Source organism: Drosophila obscura, unplaced genomic scaffold, assembly GCF_018151105.1.
Source record: "Drosophila obscura isolate BZ-5 IFL unplaced genomic scaffold, ASM1815110v1 contig_150, whole genome shotgun sequence".
NCBI classification, from domain to species: Eukaryota; Metazoa; Arthropoda; class Insecta; order Diptera; family Drosophilidae; genus Drosophila; species Drosophila obscura.
The window spans coordinates 2,210,743-2,223,585 of NW_024542736.1; the positions used below are offsets into that span (position 1 = coordinate 2,210,743).

A 12,843-nucleotide genomic window follows, 5' to 3' on the forward strand; every position below is an offset into this window, starting at 1 on the left:
AAATAGAAGACTAGAAATTTATGATTGTTTTTTCTAGAGATTGTCGCCCACAGAAATTGTAGTCGTAATTTGGAAATTAAAAACGAATCATTAATCGAACCAATTGATAGGCGATTTTAAGTTCCAAATATGGGCAATAACCCTACCTCAATGATGGATGATTGTTTCCCCATGCTGCAGTTCGCAAAATGTCATATAATATTTATGTTATTTGTTCGCCCATGAAATCCACATGAACGCCAAGTCTTGTTCCCTCGATTGGTGCAAACATTGTGCAATTCTGTGTGTTTGTTTGTTTGCTTGCCAAGCAATGGGAAACCGTTCTGTCTACCGTTCAATCAACCCTCTCAATCAACACTGCAGTGATGGAGGAAGACAACTCGTCGCTGGTTGAATATTTGTTTATTTTCATGCCGAAACTGCCACCACACCACTTCGTTATCGACTTGCGAGGCAAACAGGGCAGAGGCAGAGGCAGATGCAGAGGCAGATGCAGAGCATCAATGCAATTAGCGAAAATTGGAGCACAGCGGAGGAGCAGAGCTTGAAGGCAGCAAATTGGAGCGGATCAGGGAGAAGAAGTCTTAGCAATGAGCACAACAACAACAATAACAACAACCAACAACCAACCGACATGCTCTATATCCCATCCTACTGCCAGCACTCTAAAGCCCACAGGCAGACCAAGGCAAGGCGTCGATGCAACGCCAATTGCAACGCGTAATTGGCATTTTATATAATTCAGCATTAATTGCCTCGCGGAACTAATCAACTCTGCCGCTGCAGTGGCTGTGAACCGTCAGCCGTATTCGATTCAGCAATTAAATAATAAACAATACAAAGGTCTCTCAATGAACTGCCGCAAACACGTCACAGATTCGTGTGATTCATTGTGCTTTCCACCGTAGTCCGAGCGTTTTAGAGCCATTTGAATGCCAGCTCAGACTCGGTGCACGTGCACCCTGCCGTGTGTGAATACTTGCGGGAATAATACAAATGGGGCTTAGTGAGTCATTCATTGCCTTAGTAAGGATACAAAGGAAATTGTAGCAGGTGTTAGTGGGCTTAGGGGAGGAGAGCTCCATTGGGTGGAGGTTAAACTTCATTCAATATTGATACGATTCTTCCCACTTTATTTCTCTAGGTTTATGCGCAAAATCAAATAGAATCTATGACTAATACCCTTTCTACGCTAGAACATTCAACAAAATTTCCCACGTTTCCTGAGATTAATTAGCAAAAATTTTTTTTTTTTTTCTGTGAAAGTAAAAACGGAATTGATCTGAGTGAAATCAAGAGATCAAAATCAAATTTCTTAAGCAATATAACTTTAATTTCCCAAAATTACAGGGCATTACAACGCCTTTCCCCAATGAACAATCTCGAAATAAATCAACGGCACTTCTCGTAATGACTTTCTATCTGGCTAATAGACCAGAAACCTTCTCAAACTTTCCCCTCAGTTCTCTCTGCCGCACTCATTGTGCTGCCATGCTTGAACACATAACGCAGACTCGTAAAAGTAATCGACCCTAGTGCCATAAATTCTTGAAAAATAATTTCTCTATATAAATAAGCTCTCCTCTCCCACTTCATGTTAAATAGTATTTTATCAGCTTTTGAAATGAATTCGAGTAGCATGTACTGTACATCCGGCGGATATCTTATGCCTATGGGGAGCTTTAATAAAACAAAGTTTTATTGCAAGAATTCCAGTAACGAACCGAGTGAGTGAGTGAGTGAGTGAGTGAGTGAGCGAGTGAGGAAAAATTACGCCAGATAAAGAGGCAGACTGAAATTTACTTGAACTTCATGTTTTACATAACTGCAATTAACTAATGCCAGTTAATGAGTGAGTGAGTGCCCGGACAAAGAGAAATGCTCGAATTCAGACACGTGCCATGTGCAAAGCTTAGCTTAGGTAACGCCAAATGGGGCAGGAAAACCAAGTTGTAACCACAGAAATAAAACCTCAGTACTTTTAGTACACTCAGTACCCTGAGTACTTTTAAAATTTTTTAAATTTTTTAATAAAAATAATAATTAATTAAAAGTTGCATATTTGGTTGAGTTTTATATATATCAATTCTAACCCAAAAACTACTGAAAATTATATTGATCGGCTAATCATTATAGCCTTCATGAAGTTCTCTTGTCCTTAGTGTACCGTTTTTCATATTCCCCTCTACTCCTCCCTGCTAACTTTATTCCTTATTCGTTAAATTGATAAACGCGCTCGAACAATACAGCCCACTCATCAGAAGTAGGAGCGAAGAAGCTCTCTCCGTTGCTGCTCTAATCTCCATGTTTTGTCTGCTCTGCTCTTCGCTCTCTCCTGCAGCCACTTCTCTCGGGTTGGGTCGGCGGGGGGGGACTACTTTATGGTTCGTTGGCTTTGCTGGGAGCGGCGACTGGACTGACTTCGCCATCTGCTTATCGCACACAAATAAATCGGGGAGAAATAAAGCCTCACACACACCCACACGGTGAGTGCATATAAAAAGAGCGAGAGGGAGTGGGAGGAAACAAAATAAATACAAGATGCAAGCTCCCGAAAAAAATGTGTAACACTCGAAAATGCTTGAGATAAAAATAAAATGGAAACCAATCGAGAGAATCAAGAGAGCGTGGAAAAACACATCACGATATTAGCGCCGGCATGTTAATTCAATTATCTCTTGGCTGGCGCTGCTGCTTCTCTTTTCGGTGTTTATGGGTTAAAGATTTTTGGTTTAATTTGTTGCTGCTGCTTTGTTTACCCACGACGGACGACGGCATTTCTTGATCGCACTGAGGTTTACCTCTCGGCCATTTAGCATATTGACAACATAAAGCGACCACAAACATCCCTGACCTAGCACAACTTAAATGGGAAGTGTCAGAGGTGGAGGCGTTTATGTAGTCGCCAGACTTGGTCTTACGACTTTGCCATACTAGCGATAAAGACGGGAACTACAGTTCGTTGACTGCAAAAATGTAATTTCTCGAATGATGGTTAAGGAAAGCACAGTTCACAGAAATTTCTTGAGAATATTCGTCATTGGTAAATATTCATAAATAAATAATTTAATATTTAATATGCTGCAAATACAGCATTACAGTACAGCACATTAATACCCGAAAACAAAAATTAAGTGCTGAGTGAAATCCGTTTTATTCCCAGACCTTAATGTTCGGGAACGCTTTCTATGGAAACACACCGTAAATCAAAAGCTCTTAATGGCAGGCCACTAATAATACATTTATTTTAAAGAAAGGTTTGTCAAAAGGTTGCAGCAAACACTGTACTGTTCCACAGTACGATCCCACACCCACTTCATAGCACCCAGAGAGGTCTGTATATGGTGGGAGTTATGGCTCAACATTTAACACCTCCCGCACATCATCACTCGCTTGTTCTCGTGGCTTTCGCTTTTTACCTGGTTTCTGAAAAGCTTTGTGCTTGTAATTTGTAACTCTGTAAATAATTATCCACCGAAAAAGAAAAAACACCAAAACAAACGCACAAACAAATGCAATGCATTTACAAAAGGCCTGTAAAACCGGGCCAGCGAAAACTTAAAAAAGTTTTGTAAAAGGAAAATATTGTATAACGGAAACGTAAACAGAAATTTGGTTTTTATTTTACAGTTCAGTGACCCTCTAAAGAGACGCCAACTGCGACGGCGACAGTTAGAGGGACGTCATCAGAGTAGTGGATGGATGGATGGCTGTTTTTTTTTTTGCTCTCGCTGTTGCTGTCACACCCCGCAGCGAAAAACGGGCGTATAGGCACACATGATTACATATAGCGTAGGTGCATCATCGCATCATCGTTCATTGGGTATCTTATTGTCGAGGCACTCATCAGCCTGAGCGTTCTCTCTCTTGCTTAGTTTGGCAGCAAGCACACCTACGCACACACACAGGAGAGGGCGGGCGAAAAATTGCAACATTGGAAATGACTCGCAATGGAAAGGTAAATTAGCCACTGTCCCGTCCAGACTAAAAGCACTGACCATAACCAGGAAGAGGTGCCTGCTCCGCTGCTCCGCTGCTTGATTCACTCTAGCGTGTTGTCGCATTTCCGTTGCAAATATTTGTTGCTGTCGCATCCCATTACGGATGCTAGTCAATAGGTCTCCGGTCTCCGGTCTCGTCTCTGTCTCTCTGCATAAATTAACCAAAGAGAGAAGAACCCAAAGAGAGTGAGTGCTATTGCCCATAAGATCTCGCTCCCCTCTCCCTGCCACAGCTTTGTTTGTCCTCCATCTTTCTGATTATTTATTTACTTGATTGCATTTGGGTTTTCTCTTCACCTTCGCTCCTGCATCTTTTATTTTGATTAATCATCGTCAGGGCTCTGGCTCTACTCTACTCTCCTCTCCCCTCACCTTGCTCTCTGCCCCGCCATTGTCTGTCCTTCTCTTTTTTTGATTTTCTTTTACTTCACTCCAGCCCCCACCTCATCCGCTGCTCAATCATGCATTGCATTGGCATTGCACAAGCGAGATAACAACAATGAAGGCAATGCATCGCCCCACACACCCCCACGAAGGGCAGGCATCGCATCTTTTTCTTAAGTATTTGTTTAGAGGAAATTTCTGCTGCTACGGAATTTTTTTTTCCGGTTCCTGGCATAAACAAAGTCTTTCAAGTGCTTTCTTTGATACGTGTTGAGAATTCTTCCTGCTTTTACGATCTCTTTGCTTGCACCCATTACTTGCGGGGGGAGGGTGTGCAAGGGTATATTGATTTTGTTGTGGGCTGTGTGAGAGTCGCAGAGCTTTGGGTGCTATAAAAGTTCTACTTGTTTTTCCTTTAACTTCAACTTGCAGCGGTCCCTCGGTGACTAATGCAATGACAATCATTTTGGGGTTGTCTGGCCAATACTCACCCTGAACTACATACATACATATGTATAAGGAAATAGAGTCATAAATAACTTGAGTGTTTTCCTCAACCGCCCTTCGAGAGTGGTAAAAATACACATTGCAGATCCCACTGTCCACCCTGCGCTGGCTGTGTCTCTCCTCTATGTGCAGCTCTGTCTTAATTAAGGTCGCATTAATTTTAGGCTTAATCTCCGCAAATGCTAAGGTTACACTCGAGACCTGATCGGAGGAACAACCCGCCGCTTAGGGCGGCATAATGGAGGGGTATGCCCAGAGCACGTGCCTCGGTCAAAAGTGAATCCTGGCACGTGTTCTTCATTCTGCAACAATTATATGGTAATGGGCCAAACAACAATTTTCATCGATTTCCATCAAAATGATTTAATTTTTGAATGAACCTTTGTATAGCATTCAAAGCAAATTATTATTATGCATTCATTCATTTATTACATTTAGTAAATTTCCGTTCTTTCTCGTATTATTTCTTAATTGCTTCCCCCTTCACTCTACTAATGTTTTTCAAGTCGATTTCCTAGACTCTCCTCATTTGTTGTCACGTTCTTTGGGGGCGACGCAATTTATGCAAATTTTGTTCAATTCAGAGGCCTCCACCTCCTCCAAGCCGGAGAGTCCAGAACCGACCCGACAGCCAGACTTCTTCTACTAAAATATGCATGCTCAGAGGCTTCCGTTTGGATTCGATCTAGAGACGAAGAACAGACACACAGAGAGAGAGAAGGAGAGAGAGAGGAGCTCTTTCCATTTAAATTCTTTTGACCTGACTCAATCAAGACGAGCTTGAAGCTTGTGCCCCAGCTTGAGATCCGTAAATTGGGTTCGGTTTCAATTAAGTTTTACTCATGATGATGGACTGATGGCTGACCACTCGAGCTGTTGCCTAGACTTCCATGCCTAGAACGTTGTTTGGAAAACCGGGAAAAACGTTTCAAGTGTCATTCAGGCCGATAGAGAGACTTATAGATTGTGGCCAACGACTCAAGTTCTGGCTCCCACGCTCTGAGCCACCCAGTCCATGTCCATTTGAGAGGCTACAACAACAACAATGCCGCATATTAATGATCCTCTTGTCTTGCCTTCTGCTTGTGATAATGATAAAGATAATAATGGTAATGGCAGAATGTGCATCCAACAGTTGCTAGCCTGCTTGCCACATGAGTAAACAAGCGACAGCAATGCCAAGACCAGAGGCGTGGCCAGTGTGTTGCAGCAGCAGCAGTAGTAGGATGTCCCAAGAAAGTCAATGCAGTGCATGGGAAAATATGGAAATGACGGCTACTGCCAGTTGGCCTAGAAATGATTTACATGACACAAGTGCTATAATTATTTTTGTATAATTATTCAAATTTAAGATTAAACTGAGTACTGAGTACCTTGATGTCGATACGCCTGTGCCTCGACAGAAACAATCTCTTCGGTTTTAGATTTAAAAAGAAGCTGAATTCTCCTTTGCCAATCGCCTTTCCTTTTTTTTCGAATCCACAGCCCCGAAACGTTTTCAGCTCCCGCCCACTTTTGAGCCATGAATGTTACCTCACTCGAACAACTTGTTTTTGGCAATTACGGCCTGGTTGCCACTGTTGCTGCCGTTGCCATATAATTGCGCAAATGATATAAAAATTGTTAAGAAGCACACACAAAAAAAAAATCATCAACGAAATCGCAGCAGTTAGCAACACACACAGCGAACAACAAATCAAACAATGACAACAGTGGCCCGGCCCAGCCACAGAAATGAGCAGCGAAACGAGTTGGCCAAATGCAGAGTTTGCCAGAATGGCAGTTCGAGTGTGCGCTTAAGGCGCTGACCTTTTGGGGCCAGAACTGATGACAATGAAAAGACATCACACCACATCAGATATAAATATATTTAACGCTTGCCATTAACAAAAAACAGAATGGCAGAAACATTACAAAGAAGTGTCTGGTTGACCCACAAAAAGAGCAGCATTTTGTGGAGGCAAAAAGTTAAAGAAACTTTCTCAAAAAACCCCAAAAAAAAATATCTGCCACAATGAGAGTAAAAGTAAAGCACACCATTGCATTTAAAATCGATTTTTACTGTGGCCCAAACATAACAAACTGAAAAAAGAAACTAAAAAGAAGGGCCAGCAGCTCTGAGACGTGCGAGGAAGGCAATCAGTGGATTTGCATGTAGAGTGTGATCCCATATACCCAGGGGCGCCTCTCTATCGCGCTACGTGAGATTTTGATAGACCCAACAATGAGATAAACAAGCTGCTAATAGTCCCATAGACAGCCGAACGAAGCGCACACTCAACGTAATACAAATCAAAAAGGAAAAGCGAAAACTACTCCCACTGATAAGCCAAGTGCCAAGTGCTCGAGGGTCAAAGGGAGGAGCTATGGAGCGTGTCGTGTCTCTATCTCTGTCTCTAGTCTGTGTCCAGGCTGGTGAAGGCCCTAAAACAGCTTTGTAGTGGAAGTAGCAGACGACGACGACGACAACGACTCCCGACCGAATAGAAGCTGGTTTTTCAAGGTTGTTCAGACTGCTGCCGGCAAGAGCTTAACAAATGAGAGAGGTAGCTGAGTACAGTGGTTCAAGCTTGTATGAACGGTTTATGCTATTAACTAACCTAAAGCTCAGTGCAATTATGGGAGGTTCTGCCCCGGAGCCCAAAAAGTGAGTCAGAAACTAATTTCCCAAATGACTAACACTTGGCCCAAAAATTGTTATCTATTTCACCAAAAAATATTAACCACATTCTTTTGCTAAGCTCTAACCACTATACCCCCCACTGCCCTGGCCCCTCACCCTGCTGGGCCACAGCTTGAATCGAGTTTTGGGTAAGAAAATTGTGATCTATCTGGAGCTGGGACTCACCTTTTGACTTGGCGGCGCTGTCAGCTGTGGCACTCGCAACCCCACAGTGCTGCCAACATATGTTGAGCGAGAGCAACAACAGTGGTAGCAGTTGCAACTGGGAACGCAAAAGCCGCGACTTGGATCGAGACATGTTCAAAGAGTCTCCCATGCCGTCGTGTCGTTCCTATGATGCTAATGTTGGGATGGGATGGTGTCTCCTCCTCCTTCTCCTCCTGCTGCTTGTTGGGTGAGTGTTTGGTTTCGTTTCGTGGATGAGATGCGCGACGGTAAGTAATAGTACAATTTGTTGTTCTCTCGCGGGGGCACAAGTGGTGACATCACACTTCCCGTGTCAGTGACGGCTCAGCTGCAGGCTTCCGCATGTTGCTTACACAGCACAAATACCATCTCCTCCTCTCCAAGGGGAGTGCGGGGCGGGGGTTCCGAGATGAATTAAAAAAACAGGATGTGGCTGCAGCCATTCACAAAATACCGCAACAACAAAATAAAATCAACAACAGCAATAACAACACTCCACTCCCGATTCGCGCGTAAACAACAACAAAGCTGTGCTGATATTATAACGGGCTTTGTGCTCTATCTCTCTCCCCTGCACACATACGCTATTGCGCTATCTATCTCTTCAGCTGCTGCTGCTGCTTCTGCAAGTTTTTGCTTATTGAAATTTCCATTCTTAGGCCATGATGGCCATGATTAGATTGGTTAGGGAACAGCTGTTATTAGGTTATGTATCATGCACTTGGGTATCAATCAAATTTGGACCAGTTTCGCATTTATTTTTGGGGCCATTAATTCAATTTATTCAACACAACTCGCTCTTTCACACGGGGCACAAACACACGCACGCAAATAGCAGCACCTCGCCACGACACGCACAGCAACCGCTCGGTTCAAAAAAAACAGGCCGATTGTTTTTAGTAACGCCCATCTGCCCGCCCTGCCTTCAAATCAGTGTGACCGCGAACGTATAGACACAATATACCGTCAGTCCCTCAGAAATATACCGAAATATACATTTTCATTGTCAAAATATACGATAAATATACCGAGGAAAATCATATTCATCAATTTTGATCTTCGATTTAATATAACTATTCAGTTAGGATTTTAACAACTAAAAATATAATTTTATCAGATAGATACATACATTTTTTACAAGTTTGGCAAGTTTTCAGAAGTCCTTTTTATTGGATTATTTACATATTAAGGTTCAAACAAAAACGGCCAAAGCATAAAACGAAAATGTTGACTAAATGTGACGTCCCATGTTGCTGGTCAACCAAGTTTTTTCTATGCGTATGGACTTTTGTATACCTTATTTCTTTTAATTGATGTTAAATGTTTTGTTCCAAGCTCCATTGAAACATTATTTATGATTTGATCCTAGATTGACACCCTTTACCCATTAATGCACATGCTTCTGTTTTATATATACATTTATCCCAGTTCTGATACCTATTATTGGAACCCGTGAGCTGCCAAATTTCGTTAATATCTTGAAAACAGAGACTGAGTAGTTTTTGCATTAATTGGAGCCTGAAATTACAAACAATATCTCAAGTCCATAATATCCATTTTCCCAAGGTATGCAGATTGTTGCTCATTCCGTGCCAAAGTTGCACAGCAATGCTGCTACTTCATTTCCCCATGTTGCTGAAATTTTTCCGTATGGAAAAAAGATTGCGTATGGAATGAAGATTCATTGTTGCGTCATTCCATACGCGTTCCCGTATGATACATTTGATTTGTATGGGAAAAATTTCAGCAGCATGCTGCCACACCACGAAAATGAGGGAAAAGTCTCCACAAAAACACTCTATTCTCCACTGAAAAGAGAGCACTCTCCACGAATTGAGAGCGAATTTTGAAAACTCTCCACGAATTGAGAGCGAGTTTTGAAAACTCTCCACTAATTTTGGGCGAAAAATGTCAGTATTTTTGGTGCGCTAAATTGAGTTTGGCGGTAGATTTGAAATGTAAATATATGGAAAAATAAAGAGTTCATTTGATTTGTTTTGTCGAGTGTGACTGGAACCCTCAGAAATAAACCGAAATACACCTTTTCATTGTCAAAATACACATACCGAGCAAAATCATATTCATCAATTTTGATATTCGATTTAATATAACCAGCTAGTTAGGACTTTAACAAAAAAAATAAAATTTTATCAGATAGATGAATCAATTTCCTACAAACTGACTCATTTTATAGACTCCCATATATTGGATTACTTATAAAATAAGGTGTAATCAAAAAAGCTCAACAAAAATTTTTATTTTTTACATGGTAGCTACTCGGTAACTACACGTTTGCTACATATTAACGAGCAATTCAAGCTCTTCCCACTCATGTTTGCGTTTGAATTGTAAGCCCAAAAATACCACAGAAATATACCGTACATATACTGACCAGACGCCTTTATATTCCCCGATTTTGATATTCGGTTAAATATTACTAGCTAGTTAGCCCTTTCAGTCCTAAACAAATAATTTTATCAAATTCATCAATCCATTTTGTACAAGATTGGCCAGTTTTCGGAACATCCTTTTTTTGGATTTTGTACATAATAAGGTTCAAACAAAAACGTCCAAAGCATAAGTCTTGTCTGTGTACAGGAATGTGATGTCATTGTTGTTGGCCAAGCAGGTTTCGATTATGCTTATAGACATTTGTATACCCTATTTATTTTAATTAATGTTAAATTGGTTGTTTCAAGTTGCTTTAAAACATTAATATTGATTTTACCTTAGATTGACATGTTGTTTATTTATGCATTGGATTTGTGTTTTGTATATATGTACATTTATCCCGGTCGTATTATTGGTACCCGCTGAAAAATGTCGTTAATATCTCTAAAACAAAGATTGAGTAGTTTCTGCACTCATTGGAGCCTGAGATTACAAACATTTGATTTCATCTATTCGATAATATCCATTTTCCCAAGGTATTCAGATTTGTTGCTCAACTTTGCTCAACTTTGAAGTGATCCGGCCCTGAATAGGTCGAGTTTGGTTTTAAAGATGTGTTTTTTACTTGTATTGTGTGTAAGAGGTGGCAAAATTTAAAAAAGATTTTATGAACGCTTTGAATAAAATAAATGTACACATCTAATACAAAATTTACCAGTGCTTTAGCAAATCTAATTTTCAAGATAATTTAAGGTTAGGAGCTTAGGTTATCAAGCTGGGCCCACTGTGCGCCCTTAGTTTCGTATCGGCCAGCTTCTGACCTGATGTAAACAAACCCTTTCCGTCAAATTTTACAAAGCGCCACTGTGCAGCTATGTAGTATGTTCCCTTACAAGTCACTTACATGACAGTCTACATGCTTTTTACACGTTGAACTTCATGATTCATGATTCTACTCCATGCCAGATGGCGCCAGCTAACTGTTTCGCGGCAAATTAATGATTTATTTAATATTTAATATATTTAAATTTAAATGCGTAAAACGACTGCTTTTTTTTTTGTTTTATTTTCGTTTTCAAGCAAAAATACGAAGGCCAGGACCTCCAACTAACAATCTCGAGGCGGCACATGCACATTTATAGCCAAACAATAAAACTACAAAAAATTAATAAAAATATGTCTTCATGTTATAAGGATTATGTTGAAAATAAGATTCTAAATATATATCTATATTAATCACACAGAGAGAAACTTTCAGAATCTAGAGAAACTCCGTCGGGAGCTTGAATACTTTTGCTTGCTCTTTCAAGACGCAGAATATTTATTTTATCGTCAGTGCCTATGATACTGATAACGATTGCGGCTTATCTACGCAATTTGAATCATCATCATCAATCAATGTGCCGCTGGCAGAGTCTGCGGTTGGAGGGGAAGCGATTATGGCAGGCTGTTAAACGGGTTGTATTTGATGGCAAGGATGAAAAATCGATGGGCATCCTTGAAGTCATATTTCTTTTTCACTTTCCACAGAACATTTGCAAAAATATTTAATCAATATCGATTGCGTAATAGTCCATGACTCAACTGGAGAGAGATATGCATATCCAGGCGATGTTTTCCTCGTCCATTTAATGCTCATCTAATAAATGTTCCAATTAAATTAGCTTTGGGTAGGGAGAAAGTTGCGCGTTTATGACAAATATTATTCGTCCTGATGTGAAAACGATGTAGGCACGTTTTCGTGTTCGTGTCCGTGTCCGTGTCGTGCGCTCCTTTGATGAGCAGCAGGAACAGCTTCATTTTCATTTTCATTTTCAGTTCGGGGATGAATAGATGAGGTTGCGAGCGAGGATACGGATGAGATGTTGACGAGCGTCGTTCAGCATCTTGCAGTTAATTACTTTAAGTGGCACGGTCGATAGTTGTGCCAACTGGGACAGGACACACACGCACACACACACACAGTCCGCATGCACCTGCCCTCCAGTTGTCTAGCTCGGCATCGGACAGTGAGAAGAGCCGTCAGGAGAGTCAGCAGAGTCAGGCATCAAATCAAACGCCCTGCCATAAAGCTAAGCCAGCTCATCATTCACGCAATCCATTCATAAAAAAGAGATATATGACACAGCCCACGGAGCAATACGAGATGTTGTGTGCAGAGGAAGCGCTGTTTTCAAATTGAATTGCAAACAAGCTAATCGATCCTCGGGGAGGGTCGGTGGGTGAGCTCGCTAGTACACGCCACCAGGACATGGACATGGCACGGCACTCGACTCGCACGTTTCTGGTTCTATGTAGTCCTGCTGCTGGGTGCTTGGGGAATATGAATTTATATCTTTTAATCTGCGACAGCCAGCAATGACTGTTTCACTGTCGCCCCTGTTCTGCATCCAGCATCCCGGTCCTTGCTGGTCTCGGAAAAATAAAAGTGAAATTAAGGACATAGGACATATTTCAGCAATGCCCTGCCCCTCACCAGCCCAACGCTCTTTATTGTCAATGTCAAGTGGGCCTTCGGGGGTGTGTGAATCGGCCATCCATTGGGGGTAGAAGCGCACTGACTGACATCCTTGTAATTGCATTAAAATGCAATTCGAATTGCTGGTCGACCACCGATTCCGACTTTCCCATGCCCGATGTGCGATGCGCGATGTCTCTTCTCTTCTCTTCTCCTTCCTTCGCAACTGCTTG

At 41.5% G+C, this 12,843-nt stretch overlaps 1 protein-coding gene across 1 annotated transcript in view; it reads right to left on the reverse strand.

The window, feature by feature from the left end:
• Positions 1–8,655, reverse strand: part of LOC111064765 (disintegrin and metalloproteinase domain-containing protein 12) — a 34,243-nt gene extending 25,588 nt beyond the window's left edge. Inside the window, exon 1 of the mRNA XM_022352535.2 lies at positions 7,741–8,655. Coding sequence (XP_022208227.2) covers positions 7,741–7,891 — 151 coding nt within the window. The 5' untranslated portion in view covers positions 7,892–8,655. The remainder of the gene's footprint in view (positions 1–7,740) is intronic.
• Positions 8,656–12,843: the final 4,188 nt, after the last annotated feature.